This window comes from Camellia sinensis, chromosome 7 (genome assembly GCF_055761805.1).
Source record: "Camellia sinensis isolate YWXY chromosome 7, ASM5576180v1, whole genome shotgun sequence".
NCBI lineage: Eukaryota > Viridiplantae > Streptophyta > Magnoliopsida > Ericales > Theaceae > Camellia > Camellia sinensis.
The window spans coordinates 305,001-332,430 of NC_138967.1; the positions used below are offsets into that span (position 1 = coordinate 305,001).

At 41.4% G+C, this 27,430-nt stretch overlaps 1 protein-coding gene across 1 annotated transcript; it reads right to left on the bottom strand.

The window, feature by feature from the left end:
• Nucleotides 1–12,660: 12,660 nt before the first annotated feature.
• LOC145794922 (uncharacterized) lies at nucleotides 12,661–13,080 on the bottom strand. Its single transcript, XM_082877254.1, has one exon. It carries the CDS (start codon nucleotides 13,078–13,080, stop codon nucleotides 12,661–12,663), a length of 420 nt encoding a protein of 139 aa, XP_082733380.1.
• Nucleotides 13,081–27,430: the final 14,350 nt, after the last annotated feature.

Here is a 27,430-nt window from a genome sequence, read left to right on the forward strand (position 1 = left end):
CAATCACAACTCATGCGCTACGACGTACACTATGCACCAACCCCCAAAACAAATCACACCATGAAGGACTAAGAAGCCCGACGAACGTGCAAAAACATTTAGAGAAGCCGAGCAAGCACTGGTTAGCGCGAAGACAAATAACAAAGGCAACAAACGGCTTCCATTAGGAAAGCACTGGCAACTTGTATGTAAGTCAAAGCCAACCTAATGGCAATTACCCAAGGGACATGTTTTTCACAAGGCAACTTCCGTAAGGGAAGGACAAGTAACTTGTAGACAAAAGTCAAAACCAACCTAATGGCAATTACCCGAGGGACATACCAAGGCAGCCTGCAGGCTAGACCGGCATACTGACAAGGCCACAAGCAAGCTAGGCTTCCAAGGCCATGAGTATGACATAAAGCCAAGGCTGCGCGCAGGCCAGGCTATCATACTGCTAAGGCCGCGCACATGCGATGCTTCCACTCCGTCCTGGACGGGCGCATGCCATGCTGCCAAGGCTGCACACATGCCAGACAAACAAGTTGCCTAGGCCGCAAGCATACCATGTTGCCTAGGCCAAAGGCTTGACATGCTGCCATGGCTGCGTGCAGGCCAAGCTGCCTAGGCCATAGGCATACCAAGCTACTAAAGCCACGCACAGGCCAAGCAGCCATGCTAGCTAGGCCATGAGCATGCCACGTTGCTATGCAGCCAAGGCTGTAAGCTTGATATGTTCCATGTTGCCCAAGCCGCCCCCAGGCCAAGCTGCCAAAGATGCACATAGGCTAGGCTGGCATGCTGCCAAGGTCGCGGGCTTGACATGCTACCAAGGCCGTGCGTAGGCCAAGCTGTCATGCTGCCTAGGCCGCAGGCACGCCATGTTGCCAAGGTGGCATGCAGGCCAGGCAGCCAGGTTGGCTAGGTCACGGGCATGCCATGCCATGCCATCTAGGCCGCGTGCAAACTAGGCTGGCATGCTGCCTAGGCCGTGGCATGCCATGCTACCTAGGTCGCGGGCACGCCTTGCTGCCAAGTCGACTAAGCCGCGAGCATGCCATGCTACAATGTCAAGGGCACGAACTTGAATGCGTGCACACCAAGCTGGCATACCGACCAGGCCACGGCCAATGCAGTGCACAAGCCATGCAGTGCTGCTGGCCAAGGCCATCGTGCCACCGCCACCACCGCAGGCCGCCACTTGACGCATCCTATGCTTGGCTATGGAATTTCAATGCCACAAGCCAAGCAATAGCATAAGCCAAGCACGCGCCTTGGCATAGGCGTGGCCTATGGCCTGGCCATACCAGCCTTAAGAAAGGTGCCCCCCCCCCCTTATAGTAGCTTGTTAAGCCTTTTTCCATCTAGCAGGAGGAAATAGCACCTATGCTCGAGGTGTCATAATGGGGTTTTTTTTTTTTAAAGTAACATTTTTCATCACGAATTTTCAATCATAACTTAAAGAAAATAAATAAAGACACCATAAAAAAAAATTAATTTGGCCACCGAAATATTTTATTTTAATTTATTTCTATTTTAATATTTAAAAAATAATGAAAAATAGTAAAAATAGTGAAAAAATTGTAGAAATGAATTCAATAATTAAAGGATAAGGCACTTGTAATTATAGTAATTTTAACATTTTTCTTTTAATTTTTATTTATTTTATTTTAATTTTTGAAAATAAATAAATATTGAAACAATTTAAGAAAAATAGCAAAAAAATAGGAAATGACATTCAAAAATAATACTAGTGCATTATTAATTATATATGGCATGGTTTAGGTAAGAATATAAAACAATCATGTTCAAAACAAGTGTTAAAAATGTACGAAGTACAGCACATTGTTGGACAAAGCGCTAAAAGGCACAATAAGTGATACAAAACAACCAGTGCAATATGACATGAAATAATTTGTATTTGGATAAGAGAGGCATACCTCGAAAAGTTTTTGCGACTCGATGTGAGGCGGCCGGGGATACGGCCTGCGCCGCGGCCATGGCGGCAACCTGGGCTGCGATCAGTGTTGCTGCCTTGGCTGCAGCCTGGGCGGCGACCTGGGCTGTGGCATGCGCTACTACCATCGTTGCAGCCCTAGCTATGCTGCCTTGGATGTAGCTTGCGCTGCTGTCTGTGTCGCTACCTTGGCTATGCTGCATTGGCTATTGCCTTGACTGTTGCCTTAGCTACGGCTTGCGCTGCTGCCAGACTACAGCCTATGCTGCGACATGTGTTGCTGCCCGGACTGCTTGCCTTGGCTGCGACCTACGCTGCTGCCTGGTTGCAGCCTAGCCAGCGGGTTGCAGCCTGGCCAGCGGGTTGCACAGCTGCCTGGCCTGCTACCTTGGTTGTGGTATACGTTGCGGCCTTGGTTGCGAATGAGGCTGCTGCCTTGCTGTGGCTTACGTTGTTGCCTTACTGCGGCCTGTGCTGCGACAAATGCTGCTGCATGGGCTGCGACTTAGGCTGCTACCTTAGCTATGGCCTACACTGCGACCTATGCAATGGCCTACACTGTTGCCTTGGCTGTGGCCCGGGTGGGCAGCAGGGCCACGGCTTGCGTTGTTGCCAAACCATAGATATTGGTCGACTTCAAAATGATTGTTATCATTTGACGTGTGTTGCGTGCGAAGGCATGCACAATCGTACGCAGAACTCGCGCGTCGCAGTAAAAGATCATCACTCGAAAGGCACACAAGCCATGCTACACAAGCCTTGCGTAGTCCAGGCTACCATGCCCCCCAGGCCGCAGGCATGCAAAGCTGTCTAAGCCGCGCACAGGCCAAGCTGCAACGCTGCCCAGGCCACAGACGTGCCATGCTACCTGTGTCACGTGCAGGCCAGGTTGCCACACCGCCCAAGTCGCGAGCGCGCCATGCTGCCCAAGCCACGTGCAGGCTAAGCTACCACGCTGCCCAAGCCGTAGACGTGCCAAGCTGTCCAGACCGCGTGCTACCACACCGCTCACATAACAAGCTGCTAGGTCACGGCTTAGATGCATGCATGCCAAGCCAGCATCCCAGCCAGGCCACGGCCTAGGCCGTGCGCAGGCAATGCCACGCCGCCGGCAAAGGTAGGCGTGCCACCGCCACCACAACGGGCCCCCACTCGACACATCTCATGCTTGCCATAAGCCAAGCAACGGCATATGCCAAGCAACGGCATATGCCAAGCATATGCCGTAGCCTGCGCGTGGCCTGTGGCCTAGCCTTGCTGGCTAGCCTTGAGGGAGGTATCCCCCCGTTATAGTAGCTTGTTAAACCTTTTTCCATCTGTTAGGAGGAAACATCATCTATGTTCGAGGAGTCATAATAGGTTTTTTTTTTTTGAAAAGTAGAGTTTTTTTTCAATGAATTTTCAATCATAACTTGAAGAAAATATAAAAATAAAAAAACTCCATAAAAAAATTTAAAAAAAATATTTGGCCATAAGAATATTTTATTTTATTTTATTTTATTTCTATTTTAATATTTAAAAATAATAAAAAATTGTAAAGTTAGTGAAAAAATTGTAGATATGATTCCAATAATTAAAGGATAAGGCACTATTAATTATAATAATTTTTAAATTATTTTTTTAATTATTAATTTTATTTTAATTTTTCTAAATAAATAAATATATAAAAAATAAAAAAATTCAAGAAAAATAGCCAAAAAAAATTGAAATGACATTTAAAATTAATACTTCTGCACTATTAATTATATGGCAAGGTTTAGGTAAGAATATAAAAGAATCATGTTCAAAACAAAAAGTAAAAATGTAAGAAATACGGCACATTGTCGCACAAAAGTGATAAAATACACAATAAGTGATCAAAACAACTGGTGCAACGCGACATGAAACAATTTCCATTTGGATAAGATGATGGTGCCATGCGGCTCGATGACAAGCGGCCTGGGCTGCAGCATGCTGGCCAAGGCTGCGGTTTGTGCTGCTGGGCAAGGCTGCGGCTTGTGTTGCAGTATGTTGGCCAAGGCTGCAGCCTATGCTATTAGGCAAGGCGGCGGCCTGTGCTGCTGACCAAGGCTGTGGCCTGTGTTGTAGCATACTAACCAAGGCTGCGGCATACTGGCCAAGGCTACGGCCTGTGCTGCTGGCCAAGGTTGTTGTGGCCTGTACTGCAGCATTTTGGCCAAGGTTGTGGCATGCTGGGCAAGGCTACAGCCTGCGCTACCAACTAAGACTGTGGCATGTGCTGTAGCTTACTGGCCAAGGCTATGGCATGCTGGCCAAGGCTACATCCTCTACTATAGCATGCTGGCTAAGGCTCCGGCCTGTGCTGCACTATGCTGGCCAAGGCTGGGGCATACTGGCCAACGCTGTGAGCTGTGCTGCTGCATACTGGCTAAGGCTGCGACCTGTGCTGCAGCTTACTGGCCAAGGCTACAGCCTGTGCTACAGCATGCTAGCCAAGGTTACGACCTGTGCTATTGGCCAAGGTTGCGGCATGTTCTGCAGCATGCTGGCCAAGGTTGCGGTCTGTGCTACCGGCCAAGGCAGTGGCTTGTGCTACAGCATGCTGGCCAAGGCTGTGGCCTGTGATGCAGCATGCTAGCCAAGGCTGTGGCATTTGCTGATGGCCAAGGCTGTGGCTTGTTCTACAGCATGCTAGCCAAGGTTCTGGTATTCTGGCCAAGGCTGCGGTATGCTGGCTAAGGCGGCAGCCTGTGCTGTACCATGCTAGCCAAGGCTACAACTTGTGCTGCAGCATGCTGGCAAACGTTGTGGCTTGTGATGTTGGCCAAGGTTGCGGCCTATGCTGCAGCATGCTAGCCAAGGCTGTGGCATGTTGGCCAAAGTTGCAGCCTGTGTTGTGGCCTGCTGGCCAAGGCAACGGCCTGTGCTACTGGCCAAGGAAACCTGTGCCGCAACATGCTAGCCAAGGCTATGGTTTGTTGGGCAAGGCTGCGGCCTATGCTGCAATATGTGGGCCAAGGCTGCAATCTGCTCTATTGGCTATAGCTGCAGCATGCTGGCCAAGGCTGCGGCCTATGCTGTAGCATGCTGGCCAAGACTGCGACCTGTGTTGCTGCTTATGCTGCTGGCTAAGGCTGTAGCCTGTGTTACTACATACTAGCCAAGGCTGCGTCATGTCAGCCAAGACTGCAACCTGTGCTGTAGCATGTTAGTCGAGGCTGTGGCATGCTAGCTAGGGCTGTGGCATGTGCTACGACTTGCTGGCCAAGGCACTGGCCTATGTTGCTAGCCAAGGTAGCCTATGTTGTAGCATACTGGCCAAGGCTGCAACATGTTGGGCAAGGCTGTGGCCTGTGCTACAGCATGTGGGCCAAGGCTAAGGCATACAAGCCATGGTTGCGGCCTCTGCTGCAGTATGATGGCCAAGGCTGCGGCCTTTGCTGTTGTATACCGGCTAAGGCTGCGGCCTATGCTGTTGGCTAAGGCTGCAGCATGCTGGCCAAGGTCGCGCGCAAGCTAGGTAGCCATGCTGGCAAAGCTGTAGGCATGCCACGTTACCTATACCGCTTATAAGCTAGGCTGCCATGTTGCCAAGGCTACGGGCTCGACATGTTGCCAGGCAGCCATGCTAGCTAGGCCGTGGGCATTCTATGCTGCCCAGGACGCACGTAGGCCTAGCTGGCATGCTATCAAGGCCGCGGGCTTGACAGGCTACCAAGGCTGCGCGTAGGCTAGGCTGCCATGCTGCCTAGGCCATGAGCAAGCCATGTTGCCAAGGCCACGCGCAGGCTAGCAGCCAGGTTGGCTAGGCCGTGGACATGCCATGCTGATTAGACCGCGACCAGGTCAGGCTGGAATGCTGCCTACAACGCGCGCATGCCATATCGCTTAGGCTGTGGGCACGCCTTGCTGCCAAGTTGGCCAGGCCGCAAGCATGCCATGCTGTAATGTCAAGGGCATGGACCTGGATGCATGCACGCCAAGCTGGCATACCGACCAGGCCGCGGCTAATGCCACATACAAGCTATGCAGCACTGCCGGCCAAGACCGCCATGCCACTGCCACCACCGTGGGTTGCCACTCGACACATCCCATGCTTGGCTATAGAGTTTCAATGCCACAAGCCAAAGCAATGACTTGGCCATGCTAGCCAGTCTTAAGGAAGGTGTCCCCCCTTATAGTAGCTTATTAAGCCCTCTTCCATCTGGTAGGAGGAAACATCACCAATGCTCGAGGAGTCACAAACCCTAAACCCTAAACCCAAATTCCTAAATCCTTAACCCAGAGCCCTGAACCCATAACCCTAAACCTTGAACCTTAAACCATCAACCTTGAACCCTGAACCCTGAACCCTAAACCCTGAACCCTGAATCCTGAACCTTGAACCCTAAACCCTAAAACCTTAAACCCTAAACCCTAAACCTTGAACGCTAAACCCTGAACCCTAAACCTTAAACGCTAAACCCAGAACCATAAACCCTAAAACCAAAACCCCGAACCCTGAACCCAGAACCCTAAACCCTAAACATTAAAACCTGAACCATAAACCCTAAACATTGAACCCTAAACCCCAAATCGTGAACCCTAAACCCTGAACTCTAAATCCTAAACCCTAACCCCTAAACTCCAAACCCTACATTCCAAATCCTAAACTGTAAACCCTAAGCCCTAACCCCTAACCCCTAACCATAAGTCCTAAACCCTAAACCCTAAACCCCAAACCCCAAACCGATGAACCCTAAACTCTAAACCCTGAACTCTAACCCCTAAACTCTAAACCCTAAATCCCAAACCCTAACCCCTAACCATAAATCCTAAACCCTAACCCCTAACCCCTAACCATAAATCCTAAACCCTAAACCCCAAACCCAAAACCTAAACCCTATACCATAAACCCCAAACCCCAAACCCTAAACCCTAAACACCAAACCCTAAACCTTAAACGTTAAAACCTAAAACCCTAACCCTAAACTCTAAAAAACCCTAAATCCTTAAAAAAAAACCCTAAACCCTAAAACCTTACCCCCTAAATCCTAAACCCTAAATCCTAAACCTTATACCCTAAGCCCAAGACCCTAAAACCCTAGACCCTAGACCCTAGACCGTAAACCCAGACCCTAGACCCCAGACCCTAAACCTAAACCCTAAACCCTAAAACACTAGACTCTAAACCCTAGACCTTAAACCCTAGACCCTAGACCCTAAGCCCTAGATCCTAAACCCTAAACCTAAACCTAAATCCTAAACCTTAAACCCTAAACCTCAAATCCTAAATAACCCTAAATAATCTTAAACCCTAAACTCGAAACACCAAACCCTAAACCCTAAACCCCATACCCCAAATCCCAAACCGTAAACCCTAAATCCTAAAATCCAACACTCTAAACCCTAAACTCCTAAATCCCAAATCCTAAACCTTAAATATATGTTATTTATTTATTTATTACGGGTGAATTAATTTCTTATCTTAAATTCTTTATTTTTTCCAATGGATTCTCCTAATGTTTTTTTGTTTAACTGATTTTTTTCCCTATCCCGATTTCTTTTTGTTTTATTTGTTTATATATATATATATATATATAATAAAGTAGGATGGTTTTTGAATTTGTCCTACACACCTTTGTCCTACTAGGACATTTGGATGGTTCAGATCTAAATTATAAAACAACCGCTAAGATATATTTTTCAAAAAATATCCCACCTAGACATTTTCTATTTTCCCGCTTCTCTCTCTTACTTTTTCCTTTTCTCACCCATCCTTCCATGATCCCACACTCCTCTCTCTTTTCTTTTTACTTTTTTATTTTCTCCCATATTTATTTTTCTCTCTATTTTTTTTCTCCTTTTTGTTCACTTATTTTTGTTCATATTATATGGAAAAGTCTGCGATCCCAGAATTAAGAGCCAGATTTTACTATGTGTAGTGGAGATTAAATTAATGAATTTTATATTCCACAAATTAAATGAATTTGAACAATTAATTATTATTTTTAAATATATTGAATACCTGATAGACTTCATAAATTTGGACCTTATATTAATCTTCAACATACTTTAATAAAGCAGGACGATTTTTAAGCTTCAACATATTTTTGTCCTATTAGGACATTTAGATGGCTCAGATCTGTTCAAGTTATAAAAAAATGGCTCAGATATATTTCTCCAAAAAATATCTTACATATACATTTTCTATTTTCCCGCTTCTCTCTCTCTTCCTTTTTTCTTTTCTCACTCATCCTTCTGTGATCCCATGATCCCACATTTCTCTTTCTTTTCTTTTTATTTTTTTATTTTTTCCCATTTTTATTTTTCTCTCTATTTGTTTTTTTTTTATTTTCTCCTTTTTATTCAATATATTTTACACATATTTCCATACAATGTATGTATGCCTGTAATACACTAGGACATTATGGGCATACATACAATTTCCATATAATTATATAAGCGAAAGTAATATTGTCTGTATGCCCGTAGAAATTGTATGTACTGCAGGCACATCTATCTATCTTGCTATATATTATATAAGCAAAAGCAAACTTTCATGAGGAGTTTTGTGAGAACTCCAAAATTTGAGAAATTCTATTTCCACCCACCTGATAAACTTAGGGCAAATCTTTTCTCAATACACATCCCTATGAATTTAATTATTAACTAATTTTCTCAATCCACATCCTTAAAATTACAATTAAATCCTTCACTCATAACATGTACACACACTTTACCCTCAAATACACACACTTTAATTGATCCCAATTCACGTTTCTACTTCCACCCACTTTGGTGAAGACCAAAGTGACTTGGTTCAAATACGAAAAAGAAGGCTTCATTCAACTAGGAAACAAAAGAAAAAACTTTGCACTTTTCTCACCTCCATTGAAGATTTGAAGAGCTCCATTGAATCTCTACTAAACACTATTGAAAACCTTGTTTAAGGTAAGAAATCTTTCCATTTTATTATTACATTTATCATTTTGTTATTACATTGACAATTTTCAGATATCTCTTCACTCCATTGGCGTAAAAGCATGATTTTTCCATTGCTGGGTTTGCTGTGTAGATCTCTGCACTGGGTTTCCGAATCTGTGTGTTTAATTCGGCACTTAGTCACCGAATAATATGTATAATTTCGTTCAATTAGGTCTGAACAAAATACATAATTTTGCACTTTGATTTCCGAATATATTCTATATTTTCGGTTCTTTTGTTCCAAATAAATGCAATAATTTCGGTACTTAATTTCTGAAATATTTGTGTATTATCGGTCCTGAAGTTCCAAATGGTTCTTTTCTTTTTTTTTTACATAGGCCACCAACATTGGTTTTACTTTAGGTTCTTTTCCAACAATTTTCTTTTATGGGTATGTTTATGTATTTATTTATTTTTTCAAAATTGAATGCATAACAATAGAAACAAAAATCTGTGCAGTTTTGGTATTTCCACATGATATTGTTAGCTTAGTAGTTGGGTCTTCATAAATTTTGTTAGCTAAATAGATGAACAAAACAATTGCATTATATAGAATATTAAAGCTTGAGTTATTTTGCCTTTGGGGTTTGTCATTTCAAAGCATTCAAATTGGTGACAAATTTGGTCTTTGGTTATATACTTACAGCTACAACAGGTTTACAATCAATGGCATGTACAAAGACAAGTGATGGGCAGTCCTTTGATTGTTTAAAAATGATGTTGGTATTGATTAATGACTTTGTTGCCTTGGTAAATTGGCCGAAATGAAGTTAATCTGTTTTTCGCATGTTGTGAACATCAACCAAACTAATTGGTGAATGGTCTGTATAGAATACAAATAGTTTTTCTATATCCATGTTTATATTGTGATTTTTCAACAAATCCTAGTCTAAATCTTTCATAAGTAGTATGGTTATGTATTTAACTTATTTTGTTATTTTCACATCATCGAAATTGTGAATTTAATGGTCTATAACTGCGTATTAGATTTCATTAAGGTGGCATGGTTAGGCTACTTATTACTCGCATTGATGTGATCCTTTTCTGGGAGTGTTTATTCTATTTCATTATATTGGGTTACTGAGAACAACTTTTCTTGTGCAAATGGATGTTGGTCCTAGTGAACGTCGGTCAGTAACAGCTTTGAACAGAAGACTCCATGAATTAGAGAGACGTGGATGTGGACATAGACGAGGACGTAGACGTCATGATGACACGCACATTACCATGGATGATGATCCTATACATGGTGCACCAGTTATGGATGATATTGCTATGGATGATGACCCTACTGGTGATGATGCTGACATTGTTGATGAAGATATCCTTACTCAGCCATTTCTGGGAGGGCCAACTAATCCATCAATCCTTAAAAGTTTCAAAAGTCATGTTGCCACAGCTATTTGGAATGGTGCTGATGAAAGGGGGCCCTTGAAGTGTCATAGTCACTCATCTAAGATTCGTTCGTGGCCATGGTGGGAACAAGGAAACAACACTACATTTGTAAACATTGTGGAGATGTCAGGACTTGCATAATTAGCTCGTTGCACATACCGCTTTGTCAACAAAATTGTAGTGTCCAATTTTGTTGAGAGATGGCAACCAGAGACAAACACCTTCCATTTGACTGTTGGAGAGATGACTATCACATTGGACAATGTCGCCACTATCCTAGGGCTTCCTATTGTAGGAAAATCTATTAGTGTGTGTAAGTTGTCAGAAAGGCGAGCCATTGCATTAGTAGTTAATACCGTGGAAATTGATGAGCAAGACGTCAAACATGAGATGTGTAGTGCTGAAGGCAATTCAGTGAGGCTTGAATGGTTAAGGGCACACTTTCATAATGTCACAAACAATGATTCAATGGAAAGAATTGCATGTGTAGGTAGAGCATACTTGCTGTTTTTGTTGGGTTGTACACTTTTCAGTGACAAAACTTGTACTAAGGTCCCCGTTGTTTATTTGAGTTTGTTGTCCGATTTGACAACTGTATCTTCATATGCTTGGGGTGCTACTGCATTGGCATACTTACATAGACAGATGGGGTACGCTAGCAAGTTCAGCGTGAAACAAATAGCCGGTTACATGACACTCTTTGAGGGATGGATTTATGAGCACTTTCATGGATTCCGACAACACTTGAATATGAATTACACTTGAGACATGCCACATGTTTACCATTGGACTTCTCAAAGAGAGTCTGGTGAAGAAACACAGTTGCAGGCTTTTTGAGAGGAGCTTGATAGGTTGGGTGTACATGATATAAGTTGAAAAGTCCTTCAAAATTTGAAACTCCATAGCATATAAAATTTACAGTTGTCATATCTTACAGTTGTTATTGTTTGTAGGTTATTTGGGATCCGTACCAGAGTTGCAAAGATGTCCATCCATGTCACCCAATTACGTTCTACCACGGTTGCCTAAAGTGTATGGAAGTAGTTGAACCATATCACCTTGATAGAGTTTTGAGACAGTTTGGCAGAGTGCAAACAATCCCTAATCCACCACTTGGCCCTATGCGTGCTTCTCGAGAAGCCACAGCTCTATGCTACAATGTTATGTATGCATACTTGGACATCATTTGGGAGGCATGGGATAACCATGTGTTATCTGATCGAATGAGGAGTACACCGGTACGACAACCCTGGGATTGTGTTCCTAGTTACATGTATTAGTACCAAACCATTACCCATATGTATGTACAAAACCCAGCGTGTCGTTCTCAAGTGGACTCGAATATCCATCATTATCAGTATTCTAGCCAAGACACACAGGTATCCTTTTTTTCATTTACATTGCAAATTATTTATGTAAATTGTTACAAGTTTGTACATAATGTTATATTTGTTCTCATAATGCAGTGTATGTCACAAATATATCAAATTACTCATCCTTTCGTTGAGGCTGGCTATGAGGACAGTGTTCAACATCTTGATAGGCTTTACTACGCAATTGATGAAATCAAACAACTTATTCAAGATCAACACATTAGTGAAGCTACACCCAGCACATCCACTCAGGGTGGGTCTGCACCTAGCTCTTCCACTGCACATCGTTTTGGAGCACGCCGGTCACGTAGTTAATAGTAGTTCATAATGTTAGCACAAGTAGTTTCTGTTGGTGTTGGTGGATGTATAAGGAGACAAATATTATTATTATCTTTGGATTATGTATTTTTTAGATTATGTACAATACACATGTAGTTTGTGATGGTGTGAATGGATTGAACTACTATTTAATTTATATATTTTTTTTACATACTTGTTTAATCTTATTACTTTTTAACAGCAATTGCACTTGGTTAATATTATTTTCATTACATTTTGTGTTCAAACAATGTAAAAATAATATGGCATCCATTCCATAAATTAGAGAACTACAATGCATATAATATTCTTTTTTTTTAAAAAAAATAAAATTGACCATTACAAAATCCAATGGCAAAATGATATCGACCTCGTTACTCCATGCTAGTAAATCATAAAAACTAATGTCTTAAAACTATCATTACTACTCTGTAATACATCAATCTATGTCAACTACATCAAATGTCTCTTGAGTAGCTACATTAGTCCTATGTTGTCTTTGAATTTTTGAATGCGGCTAACATATGCATTCTCCTATTCTTATACACAAGGGTGATAGTGAACTCACCAAAGCACGGCAATGGGAGGAACTGGATGACCGGCTTCCAAAAATACCTACACGTACATTCAAAAAATTACATATCTTTACCAAATACATAAAATTTGCAATTACACAAATATTAGACAACAATGTTTGGTTATTTTCATAACTTAAACATGCACAAAATGATTTCCATTGACAAATCCGATGGCAATCTCACGACGATCAACTAGGGTTACTGGCGGTGATCTCAAAATTAAGAAAGTGAGACACTGTTGCAATGACAAGTGGTACAAGACTACATTATAAAATGATGCAATAAGATGCCCCGTGTCAGGCATAGTCATCCAACGATCAAAGCCTAGTCTATTTTCAAAATATGAAAGGATGTGTGTCAGCTCCTCAACCCTCTTATGCGCCTCATATAGTACAATGTATTCATCTCTGTGATTATTCAATTCAACTAGCAGATCACGCCCAACTTGCACCCAATCATTCTCTCCAAGACCAAGTAAACCTGCAATAGCTCTAAATCCACAATTCTCATCACCATCTACACCCTTCATCAACTTTATGAATGGTATTAACATAGGTGGGAAGTCACCAACATATGCACTCGGTAAACTTGTTCTTGTACGATATGTCTTTGTCTTCACATTCCGCTTTTTCTTATGCACTTTTAAAGCTCTCTTTTTCTTTGACTAACTGAAAGCTAATGTGCTCTTGCTATCATGCCCATCGTCAACCAACTCAAATGCACACGGGTCACGACGACAAGATATATCAATTTTCTTATGTCCTCGACGTGGATTAGGTTTCACATCAGGCTCAATAAGAAAAGTGCTCGCTAGATTTGCAATTTCCCTAAACTTCTTCAACATATCCAATTGTGTGGCAATATCAGACTCTTTGAACCGCTTCAAAATCAACTCAAGTTCTGGGATACAAGTCAATTCCAACTTCTATTCCTTCGGATTATGCACACATATAGTAAGTCACGTCCAATGTACATGTATGCTATTACGTGGAATAGGATGGCCTTGTCTCATGTAATCTGCAATCTCGTGAACACAAGGTAAACCATGTGTGCGCCTAAGAACGCACCCACATGTTGCAACATCAATTCCAACTGAATTTGTTCTCTTACTCTCTACCAACACGTACTCCAATGCACAAATAGACACAATACCCCGAAGCTCTCTAAATTGAGACACTCCAGAAAGAGAGTATTCACCAGTTCTGATAGCTCAGCATCCTGCAGTCAGCATGGAAGACATGCTTCGTCAGCTCCAGCAGACTATTAAGATTATGCAAATAGATGCTGCCCGCAAAGTTGAGGTCACAGCCTGCCAAGCTGGGATCGCAGACCGCCAAGCAAAATTGATAGATGGGCTTTAGCAACAGCAACCCCAAATCCTAAACCCTAAACCCTAAACCCTAAGCCCTAAATCTTAAACCATAAACCCTAAACCCTAAAAAACCCTAAACCCTAAATCCTAAAAAATCCTAAACACTAAACTCTAAACCCTAAACCCCAAATCCTAAAAAACTCTAAACATAAAACCCTAAATCCTAAACACTAAAACCCTAAATCCTAAACCCCAAATCCTAAACCCTAAACCCTAAAACACTAAATCCCTAAACCTAAAACCCTAAACCCTAAACCCTAAATCCCTAAACTTTAAAAACTTAAACCCTAAATCCTAAACCCTAAACCCCAAACCCTAAATCCCAAACCCTAAACCCTAAACCCCAAACCCCAAATCCCAAACCCTAAACCCCAAAGTCCAAAGCTCAAACCCTAAACCCTAAAAAATCCCTAACCCTAAACCCTAAAAAACCTTAAAAAAAACCTAAACCCTAAACGCTAAACCCTAAATCCTAAACGATAAACCCTAAAAAACCCTAAACCCTATACCTTAAACCCTAAATCCCAAACTCGAAACCCCAAACCCCAAACCCTAAACCTCAAACCCCAAACCCCAAACCCTAAACCCAAAATACCCTAAACCCTAAACCCCCCGCCCAAAACCCTAAGCCGTAAACCCTAACACCATAAACCATAAGCCCTAAACCCTAAAAACCCCTTAAACCAAAAACTCTAAAAACCCTAAACCCTAAACCCCTAAAACCCTAAATCCTAAACCCCTAAAAACCCTAAACCCTAATCCCTAATCCCTAAACCCTAACCCCCAACCCTTAAACCCTAAGCGCTAAATCCTAAATCCTAAACCCTAAAGAAATATTTAGATAATAAATTAGTTTGCATGTTCCTTATATAATATGGATAAAACTATGCGAATGTATTAATATATTATCGTGTTATCATTGTTTCTGTATCCTACTTGCCATGTCAAGTTGCTATCATGTTTTGTAAGTTATTTGTGTCCTTTATCTATGCTACATAGCTCTCATTGAATTTATTGTCGTAGATCTTTGTTGAATTTACTCTGATAGATTTTTATTGTCGGTGCACCTACAAGCCTTTATAGAAATAATCTTAATATGGTACTAACTCATCAAATATGTAATGAACTTCAACACGAAGAGATTGAGCTTCTAAACCAAAGTGAATTGTAAGACTAATAAATCACCAAAGACTCCAAATCTGGAAAATCGTTTTGGAAAATTGATTTTGATCAAGAAATGCCAAACATGGACTGCTTTGCCTGATTACAGAGTCGCCACCTAAATATTTTATTTTGGGAAATTTAGGAAACCCTGACTCGTGCTTAAGGCCACGTGTCCGTCATCACCAAAGTTGCCTCGGCTCAGGAACTTGGGTACGAAGGGGGAAGGTCATGAAATGAGCACCCCCGCTCCCCCGATCAAAGGATCAGCCTCTGTTAATCATGATATGTTGTTTTGAAAACACATGTGTTCTTATTCCGGTTTATTAGCTAACCTTACTATGTGATGCGCACAGCATACAAGTATAGACTAAATCACTCAATTTGGAACAAAACATCTCATGTTCATTTTTTTGAAAATGGTTTGGAAGTGCCATTCGCAAGTAGGCTAAAACGCGGATTTGCCACCAAACAAGGTGGGCTTAAATCATGATGATTTGCCACTTCAAGTGGGCTTAAAACTCACATTTTGATGAATTGTTCCAATTCAAGTAATGAAGCCTTCATCGGCAGGCATTCATGCAATTATATCATTTAAGCAAATAGCCTCATGCCAAGCATGCTAAACATGGCAACACTCACACTCATGCAAGTATGCTAAAACGTAAACACTTACAGTGTACTCTGGGCCAAAATAGAAAACTAGTTAGAAATCATGCATGATCCTAGTTTATGTTAAGATGCCTAATGCAACACATGCAATAATGCAACTAATAGGCTCGGCAATCTAAGATGGCATATGAATGCAACACTTGATAACATGCTTTGGAACACGTATTCAAGAAAGTGTATTGAAATACAATGCAGTTTGAATGATGCGCCGAGCCCGGTGCATGCAAGACGAATGAATGATTGTAGACGGGCCCGAACGTCCTAGGAGAGATCCCATTTTGTTCATTTGGACTTACTACAGTAGCAGACTCAAATGTCATAGTTCTGAATCTAATCTTGCAAAGTGCAATGCAAGATTGATAAATCACCAAAGAGCCCAAATCCGACAAATCGTTTTGGAAAACTGATTTTTAGAAAGAAGTGCCAAACATGGACTGCTTTGCCAGACATAGAGTCGCCACCTAAATATTTTATTCCGTCATCACCAAAGTTGCCTAGGCTCGGGAACTTGGGTACGATTGGGGAAGGTCATGCAATGAGCACCCCCACTCGCCCAATCAAAGATCGGTTTGTACTAAGTATGATATCTTGTTTTTGAAAACACATGTGTTCTTATTCCCATTTTTTTAGCCTAGAATTTACTATGTGATGCACACAGCATACAAGTATAGACTAGATCGCCTAAATTGAAACAAAACATTTCATGCTTGTTTGAAAATGGTTTGATGATGCTATTCGCAAGTAGGCTAAGACGTGGATTTGCCACCCTCAGGTGGGCTTAGAAAAACATGATTTTACGACTTCAAATGGGCATAAAACTCGCATTTGATGGATTGTTCCAATTCAAGTAATCCAACCTTCACCCACAGGCATTCAGGTAGTTATATCACATAAGCAGTTAGCCTCATAGTAAGCATGCTATCATGGCAATCACTCACACGCATGCAAGGATGCTAAAGCATAAACACTCACTGAGTACTCCTGTGAGGCCCCTGACTTTTTTTGTAAACCTTATTAGGTCCCTAAATTTTGAATTATTATAATAAAGCCCTTAGTTCGTCGATTAATCGCAAATTAAGCCCTAGGACTGAAAACGCATCACGGGCGAATCCATACAAACCCTAATCGATCCTGGAAGCTTAGAAATCACTTCTAACACTCTAATATTAACTACTTAACTCTCAAATTTTAGATTAATCGCTCTAAACCTTAACTTTCAATTTTTACAGTCATCGTTCGGTTATTTACCTTTAAATTCAAAGCAAGATAATACAAACTAAATTGCTTTACACTTGAAATAGATACTTTAATTGAACCCAAGCCTGCACATTTTTATTAAATCACAAATTGACCCCAAACAAGTACTATTATATATTTATATACACTTTTACCCAAAAATCTTTTTTAATAATATATTTTACAAGATTTGTACAAAATATATATATATATATATATATATAACATGTCCATCAATTCACCATCACATGGTTAGCCATCATACCCTCCCTAGACTATAATCATTGTACTTTAAAATCTCTTGAAATCTTGGAGCAATAATGACTTTGGTACATATAAAGATTTGCTATATATATGTGTGTACTTCTAACTAGAAGATATTTACATTAGTCGTAGACCTAACTAGATCATAATTAAATACCTCATTAAGGTTCTAATCCTCCTCATTTCATTACATTTAATGTGAAGCCCCGGAAAAATGTATTTTCTTTAAAAAAATAATAATAATAATAAAAAAACCCTTACATTTGAATTATTTCCTTAAAGCCCCTCAGTTTCTTAAACTATTTCGAATCTTGCCTGATAGCATTTTTAATTTTTATCGGAACAGGAATTACACTAGCCGGATTAGGTTCCCTAACCTAATTTAATTTAATTCTACATAAGTAAGGTTCCAATACATGAGTTTAATTCCAAGCCCTCACTTCTTTATTTAAATTCTAAATTTACCCCAAACTAGCACTTGTACCTTGTACCTTGGTATACCATCAATCTTGCAATATATATATAGGTATATATACACCTTGAGGGATGTGCCTAGGACCAAAATTAATTAAAAATAACAACCCATCACACTTCCCCAAGACTATGATTATGATATTCTAGGAAATCCAAACCTAGTGACCTAGACCTAGGTTGCAAATCTCAAAACTAGTTACCTTTCAACTAAAGATCAACTAATTGCTGCCAAAACCTATGATTTAGCACCTTAGTTACTCCTATCCCATTTGACAGCAACCAAAATCTTAGCTTTCCCATCCATTTTCAACTAAAGGGCTTTTATGTCCTTTTACCCCAAATTTGCCTATATATACCACACCCTCCCTAGCTTACAAACATACTGTCACGACCCGAACCCGCCCCTATGGGTTAAGGACATGACCGGCCAGTAATCCTGTGATTACCTACGGCCTCAGACCGAAACAGACGTAACTCGTCAGAGTAAGGGGCCAAACGGAAGCAAAAATTTAAAACTTTGTCCATAGAACCGTGCTTATATGCACATCAAACAAACCATACTCAGATACGTTAATAACCCACATCAAAAATACAGTTTCACAAAATACATTACAGACAGGATCATCCAAACGAGTCAACCTATAACAGACTATGTACAGACATACACTAGGCCCTTGCCAACAAGACAAAACATAAGTACACAATAAAGGGCAAGGATGGTCTCATGCGAGAGGCACAAGGCTGACTCTCCCAAAACTCATGTTGTCCCTACCAGACTTCACTGGGGCTGGGTTTGTGCTTCTCTTGGCTCACCTACAAACACATGAATGAGCGTGAGTGATAGCCCAGTGAATAATATCAAGTATGACAGTTACATAACAATATGTAGAACGACATGCTCCAAACGGCCTTGGGCCCAATTCATACTTCTAATAAGCAAATATATACGACTATACGAAATGCAAATCAAGTGACTGTAGTTCCAACATTCTGGCCTTTGGCCCATTTGGGTTTCCATTCATGGCAAAACGGCCTTCGGCCCATTCACTTATGTCAAAACGGCCTTCGGGCCATTCATTTCTATCAAAATGGCCTTCGGCCCATTCATTTATGTCAAAACGGCCTTTGGCCCACTCGTTCATGTCAAAACGGCCTTTGGCCCACTCGTTCATGTCAAACCGGCCTTCGGCCTACTCATTCATGTCGAAACGGCCTTCGGCCCACTCACATGTGTCAAAACGACCTTTTGTCCATTCATTTACATCAGGACGACCTTTGGTCCATTCATTTATATCAGGACGACCTTTGGTCCATTCATTCACATCAAAACGACCTTCGGTCCATTCATTTATATCAAAACGACCTTTGGTCCATTCATTTATATCAAAACAACCTTTGGTCCATTCATTCATTCCTGTCAGACTTTTGTCCACAATCCCAATTAACAACTCATAAAGTTTATAAGGAAATAACAATTGGACATTGACAAGCTTTCGAATATTGATATTACTCACAGTGATCGGCTTGTGGATTTGCCCTGGAGCTTGACCCTACACGTTTCATGAACACAAAGGGGTCATTAACAATTCAATCCGTTCTTTAATTCACATATTCCTCTTTAGGCTTTATTATTATCTCATTAACTCATTTACAATGCTTGACATATGCCTAAGAGTGCTTGCAAGTGAAAGAGAACGGAAAACAGAACACAAAATGCAAGAACAGGATTTCAAAAAATAGGGTCCCCGCTCGAGCATGGACTTCACCGCTCGAGCGGACCCTTAGGTCTGCAAAAGTACTGGTTGCCTTCAATTCCAGCTCGAGCGTGAACTCGGCCGCTCGAGCGTACTGCCCGTCTACATAGCTCCCCGCTCGAGCGTCAAATTCCCCCGCTCGAGCGGGAACCATGTCTGCAAAAAGTGCTGGGAGCTCGATTTATCCGCTCGAGCGGCACTTCCCCCGCTCGAGCGGAATCCAAAATTCTGGAAATTCCAGGTCGTGTTCTTGAGTTTCATTTCAATTTCCCAGCTACCATTCTTGCATGCAAAGGCCCAAATCTCAAATATACTCATACTAACATGGTTCCCTTGCAAGATTATAGCATTATGAAGTTCAATTTCTTGATTTACCTACATGCATGTCCCAAAACATGATCAACCCATCACCAATATAACAAATTCATGCATTCAAGCTCATATCTTTAATTATTCAACATGCAAGGCCATCTTGACTTCATTTCCATTTCAAAGATGCAAATGGTGCCAAAACTCAACAAAACCAAGCTTGCATGCATGATCTAACTTCAATTCTTGCTTAATTGACATGATACATGCTAGATTTTGCAACTTATGGCAATTCAAAAGTAATCTTATGGATGCATGATCATACCCCATCAAAACCAATTTAAAATCATGCTCTTGATCACAAAAATACTTGGACATGCACAAAATTTCAATTATAATCCAAGAATCACTCACCTAGGAGCTTGATTCTCACAATCTATGATCAAATCTTGAATTAGACTTCCAATCTCCAAGTTTCAAGACCAAAGTTGCACAATCCCTCTTTCTTCCTCCCTATAGTCGGCTCTCCCTCTCAAATGAGTTCAAGAACCAGCCAAAATAAGCTAAGGGAGAGAAATAAGGTGTAGTGCTCAAATATATCAAGTCCCACTAAGTCAATATAATAATATAAAATAATGGGGTACTTAATTTATCATTTCAATCAGTTTAAATTGACCAGGATAAATTTTCAATTAAATTTCACCATAGGCTCTAAAAATTATGCCAATCACAGTGGCGTAAGCAATTTTGGGTTCTGTGGCCGATAAGGCCCTCAATTTAATTCCCGAAGCGGATTATTCAAACAGATAATCCTACGGTGAACAGATACGAATTCAAAATCACATATCATCACATAATGGCACACAAAATCATGCTAAACACATAACCATAAACAATTTTAGGACCAATTTAGCATAATACAGAACAGGGGTATTACACATACACACAACACACTCACTCACACACACATTTTGAGAGGGAGGAGAGCAAGGAAGAGAAGTCTAGAGGAGGAGAGGAAAGAAGAAGAGAGTTTCTTGTGCAAAGCTAGAAGGTAAGCCACCAACACAACCTTCTCTTCATTTTATTTTCTAATGCATGTCCTTTTAAAGATTTTAAGTGATGTTTCAGATCTGTTATTATCATGTTCTTATGTTAAAAATACCAAGATTTGAGTATTGTTTCCATCTCTCTTGTATTTTCCTCATTTTGGTACAAACCATCTTCTTTTTGTACAAATCTCTCAACTTTTCAAGGGTACTCTTTCAAACAAATTTTCTGAGTTAAACATGTGATAGTTAGCATATTTTATTCACAAAAGAAATGAAACTTTCCCATGGTGGAACCCCCTTTTTTATAAATTTCCTTGTTTTGGGCATTCCACCTTAAAACCTGTTTTTTTCAGTCAACTTTCAAAAATTCCAGAAAAATGTACAAAAATATTCTGAACCTCTATTTTATGTCAAAACCTTCCTTAAGGAGTCAGCTTTCAACTAAAATTGGTTTCATCGAAAAAAATTGAGTGGTTTGCAAGAAAATCAAGTTTTTGTAACAGTCGACAGATCTGGGCAGATTCTGGAACAGTGCTGGACTATTTTCTAAATAACTTAAAATCGGGAAAAGCAATCCCATTTCCGAAAGATGTTCTAGGAACTAGATCAAATTCTCTACAAACCATAAGGAAAACTGAGTCCGGTGGATGAACCTAAGTAGTCCTTCCATATTAACCTTCATGTGATGTAAATCTGGAAATTTGTTATGTTTGGATGTTTTATACCCTTGTATTCATGAAAATGTCTAATGGCCTATTATCATATCTTGGCATAATGTTGTATGGGTATGTTATGTTAATTATCTTCTTATCTTGAGGAGGCATGCTTATGTGAATTTTATTTTATCGTTTAGTTAAACTAACTGTAACAAGCCCGCCGGGGGGGGGGGCCTCGCTACAGCTCGGACTCGATTTGTAGTCACGATTCTAAGTCTGAACCAAAGAGTCCAAATCCGGGAAATCATTTTGAGAAAACAGATTTTTGAAAGAAGTGCCAAACATGGACTGCTTTGCCAGATACAGAGTCGTCACCTAAATATTTTATTTTGGGAAAGTTAGGAAACCCTGACTCGGTGCCAAAAGGCCACGTGTCCGTCATCACCAAAGTTGCCTTGGCTCGGGAACTTGGGTACGATTGGGGAAGGTCACTTCGTGAGTACCCCCGCTCGCCCGATCAAAGATCGGCCTCTACTAACCATGATATCTATTTTTGAAAACATTGTGAGTTCTTATTCCGGTTATTAGCCTAGGTTACTATGTGATGCGCATAGCATACAAGTATAGACTGGATCGCCTGAATTGGAACAAAACATTTCATGTTCGCTTTTTGAAAATGGTTTGCTACCCGCAGGTAGGCTTGAAACATTTGATGATTTATTCCAATTTAAGTAACCCAACCTTCACCCACAGGCATTTAGGCAGTTATATCACATAAGCAATTAGCCTCATGGTAAGCATGCTATTCATGGCAGTCACTCACACACATGCAAGGATGCTAAAGCATAAAACTCACCGAGTACTCCAAGCCAAAACAGAAACTCATTAGAAATCATGCATGAATCCTAAGTATACAGAAATGCCTAATGCAACACATGCAAAAATGCAACTATGGCAGGCTCGGCTATTCTAAACATGGCATATGGAATGCGGCAACTAACATGTATTCAATTTGGAATTGAAAGTACAATGCAATTAGTATGATGCGCCGAGCCCGGTGCATGCAAAACAGATGAATGAATGCAAACATGCTGTCATACTGTATGCTAATTAAAATATGCCCTAATCTAACCATCATAAGCGGATAAATAAAAAGGAGAAAGACGTGGGGTTGGAAGACATACAACACACACACGCACACTTATTACAGTTATGCCCTCGCGCAGAGGGTCCGAATAAATATACAGTCCCGAATGAAAGAATATTACAGTCCAAATATTACAGTCCGAATAATATACAAATTCCTAATTAATTAATGAATTAACTAAGAAAGCAAATAAAACTGGCGTGCAAGCCCGGGATTGCCTTGCTTCTGATGAATGATGTACATTTAGGCTGTCTTGCGCGGAAATCCACCGGGATGCCCCAATTAGCCTCTGTTTAGCAGTTATCCTTGGAAAACGCGCCAAGCTCAGAAAAGTTGCTGATTCTTCATTTTACTGCAACAGAGAGCAGGAAAGGGGCATAGCAATGTATTTTCACAGATATATGCATGCCTCGATCCTCGTGCCACCAATCACGCATACCGAGGCATGATGGCCGAGGAGTCGAAATGCACAATTCAATATAGGATGAATGCACATGAAAACACAGCTAAAACCTAACTCCATCATGGATAATCCGGAGTGTCGGTGACTAGGGAATTGAGATACATTTCGTCACTCGGAGTACGGAATGCACCTCATTTCCCGTGCCCGGGCTAACTCTTATTCCGAACATGATGCAATATGCATGACATGCATGAAATGCAACTAAGATACAATTCTAACATACACAATGTTATGAAATGAGATGCCTCGAAATGCGTGCACACAGGCACGCAAACCGAGAAAATGACATACACAATGCAAATGATATGAAATGCGATATGGGCTTACACTAACATGAGAGAGCCTCAGCCACACTCACGTAAGAGGCCGATAGATGAAAATGAAGTGTCTCGAAACGCGTGCACACGGGTACGCAAACCGAGGCGATGGCATACACAATGCAATATGGCTAAAATGGCATATAAAATGCAACATGGACTTATACTAACATGAGAGAGCCACAGCCACACTCACATAAGAGGCCGATAGATGAAAATGAAGTGCCTCGAAATGCGTGCACACGGGCACGCAAACCGAGGCAATGGTATATGCAATGCAATGGCATGAAAATGGCATATAGAATGCAACATGGACTTATACTAACATGAGAGAGCCTCAGCTACACTCACATAAGAGGCTGGTAGATGAAAATGAAGTGCCTCGAAATGCGTGCACACGGGCACGCAAACCGAGGCAATGGTATATGCAATGCAATGGCATGAAAATGATATGCAAGCATGCTAATGGATTTTCAGCAATGAAATATGGGGAAAAAAGCCCCGAAATGAGGCGAAAACACACCCGATGCATGGAATCTCTCCCGAAATGCAAATTAGGCGCATAGAATGAACTACAGCTATACAAAGCATGCATAATTGGTACATGAGGTGAAAAGACAGAAGCAAGGCAGCCTCAAACTAAGCATTTTACAGTACAAATCATGGCCAAACAGCAAGCAAGGATAGGGCAACAATGGCATGCAAAAATGGCCCTAAACATGAGGTTATGAAGCAACTCACAGCTGCTAACTCCAAATAGGTTAGGGCCCTTCAACAACATTGAAGAGGGGCCAAAAATAAGCCACTTTACAGAACTGTAAAAACCTCAAAAACAAACATGGATATGGCTAAGCTCTTATGCAAGAAAAAGGGCCAAAAGGTGGCCAAAGAGGCAAGTGGTATATGCAAAGCCCAAACTGAAAAATTCCCTTCTACAACATTGAAGAGGGACCAAAAATATGACTATTTACAGAACTGTAAAAACCCAAAAACAGTATACAAACATGCTAGAAATGCAATGCAAAATGAGGCTCAAAAGTGGCTATAACACAAAGTCTACAAAATATTCATCAAACAGCCAAAGACCCTTAATGAAATATGAAAAATGGGCCAAAATAAGACTATTTTTAGTACTGTAAAAAGGCCAAAAACCGAAGCATGATAGGCTGCCGAAACATGCAAAAATGGGGATTAAAAGAGAGATATAACATGAAGTGCATAAAATATGCCTCAAACCATGAAAGGCCCTTAATGAAACATGAAGAATGGGCCAAAATAAGAACTTTTCTAGCTCTGTAAAATGACCAAAAATGGAACCAAGATAGGCTGCCAAGTCATACAAGAATAGGGGACCAAAGATGGATATAAAGACAAGTGGTACATGGAGGTCCCAAACAAAGATAAGCCCTTCTTCAATGTTGAATAGGGGCTCAAAATAAGCCTACTTACAGTTCATGAGAAACTCCAAAATAGATCACACGTAGGTTAGAAAAAGCATGCAAAATATTGACATACAAAGAGGGTATTGAAGCAAGTGCAAGATGGATGGCTCAAACAGGGTTGAGCCCTTAATGAGACATGAAAATGAGCTCAAAAAAATGACCTTTTCAGTTTTGGTCGGAGCTCAAAACAGTAAGCATGATGGCTAGAGGAATGGTGCAAAAATGAACTAGAAAAGAGGGAAAATGGACTCACCCTTGAAGATCAATACTTTTGTTGCTTCTTGGACCAAATTTGTTGCCTCTTAGCTGCTGGAATTCCTCCCCTTGCTGCTGGAATGGAGTGGTGGTGGTAGAGCTTGGTGGTGATGAAGAAAATGAGGTGTAGCTTAGGAATTTTCAAGGAAAATGAGAGAGATGGAGTGAGATAAGTGTATCAAGGCTTGAAGCAATTTTTTCTAACCCCTAAATGTGATATCACCTGCTGGTTATAAGGACAAAAAAGAGGGAGTAAAGGATGGGCAAAGGTGGGGGAAAATTAGGCAAGTTTTCCCCCACAAAATATCCCCCGGATTGAGATATTTTCTGGGGGAAACAGCTATACAGCTGTAAAGTGGATATTGAGAGGAACATTGCCAGCCCCTTTTTGGAGCTCCAGGTGGCCGGCCGGCCACCCCACCTAGCCGGCCGGCTAGGGGTCAAAACGGTCAAGTTGAAATAGTGGCCGGCCACCACTTTTTAAGGTCCTCACATATGTGTACATCACAGATATGTGGTTCAAAGTTCAAGAAAAAGGGCCTAGGTTGTTCAACATTAGCCCGGAAGGAGGGGTTCAAAAGGGTCAGGCAACATTACTGGCCGGCCACCAACTTTTAGGATCCTCCCAAGTGTGTACATCACATATATGTGGTTCAAAGTTCAAGAAAGTGGCCCCAAGGTGTTCAACATTAGCCCGGAAGTGTGAAAAACGGGCGTCGGAGGGCGTCGGAGGATATATAACTGGTTGCTGCAACAATTACTGGCCTCCCACCCTTTAGTGACCTTTCCGGTGATAAAACAGAGGTACCTGCCAAAAATGAACAAAAACCGATGCAAAACGAATGTTCGGGGACCAAAACACGCAGTTCGGGGTCCCGAAAATGGGCTGTTAAGCACCGAAAGTGGCATTCGGCCATGAAGTGGGTTTCTCAGACCCCAGTGTCCCTCAAAAGGGAGTAAATAGGAGGTATGCCAAAAATCGGGGCAAACGGAGATGGTTAGACGGTCCCGAACCGAGGCACACGGCCAACGATTCCGAAAAACCGGAAACCGGACTCCGAAATGGGCAAAATGGCCTACGGCCATGAAATGTAGCCTACGGACATTGAGAGATGGTCTACGGGACCTCTCCCTTCCCTCAGGAAAAGAAACTGAGAAAACCGAGTCTGGTTCGCAAACCGAGGCAAGGCACAGAAGAGGGTTCGGAAGTCCGGAGGCAGGGCTCGCAGCCGCGACTCTGAGACTTCTGAACAAGCACAACATGCAATATCACCAAGTGCTCAACTGGCGACGTCTGAGTCTTAAGGTCGGTCAAAAATGAGGTGTCTACACTAACCTTGACTTAAAACACTTAATTCAACGGGAAACCTAACTGGGAGGGTATTGGGTTTTCGAGCACTTGAGAAATGGAAAGATGAGAATATGTGTCATATGGATTGTTGGGATGCGTTCCCTATTCGAAAGTTAAAGTCTTGCGCAAGTGGTTTTCGGAACCCTTGAACGGAGCGGTTGTATTCAGACCCTAGGTGGTTTGGTGTGAGGAGGGATTCGGGCAAGGCCCTATTTCACCATCTCTTTTGAGGCCCTGTGGTTGGCGCTACACGGTATATAACCGTTGGTAGGCATCCGAGGTTAGTTCTGCAACAAAGCAGCAAAAGAGGGGGCATACCGAATAATCCGCGTCCGATTCTTGTGGTTGGGAGGACGAAATCTCTTTGGGGAATTTCTAGTTTGCTAACATCTAACTAAAACCCTTATTTATTTAATTGAGTATCATGCTTTATTACTTGATGTTATAGTTGTGACTGTGTATTGGACTGGGAAAAATGGGTAGGGTGTGTGTGTGTGTTTACTGGGCATTCAAAGCTCACGGCGTATCATGCCAGGTGACGAAACGGAACTCATAGCGGAAGACGACGAGCCGGGAACCTTTGAAGACTTTTGGCCATCTTAGGATTACTAGAAGTTTCTTTTTGGATATTTTTGTAAGACTCATATGAAGCGTAAAACTTCTTTTTGGGATGTAATGTAATGGAACAATCTTTTGAAGCAAGTATATTGTGGTTATTATGTATTTATATTCTATGTATGAACCTTATCGTTGCTTATGAGGCCTTGTGTCAATGCCTTGTAAGATCTGTCAAAAAGGTAGTGCGCTGCCTAAGAAAGCTGGACTTAGAAGGGAGGCTATTTTGACTCCTCCGGCGATCTGAGATCTTACTTGGTTATTGGCCATAGGACTCACTAGTGACTCTCCCTTGACTGCAACCTATAGTGTAGAATCGGGGCGTCACAACTCCGAGCCAAAACAGAAACTAGTTAGTAATCAATG

Excerpts from the sequence above, each read along its gene's own strand:
- LOC145794922 (XM_082877254.1), bottom strand. The coding sequence starts at position 13,080 with ATGTTAATACCATTCATAAAGTTGATGAAGGGTGTAGATGGTGATGAG.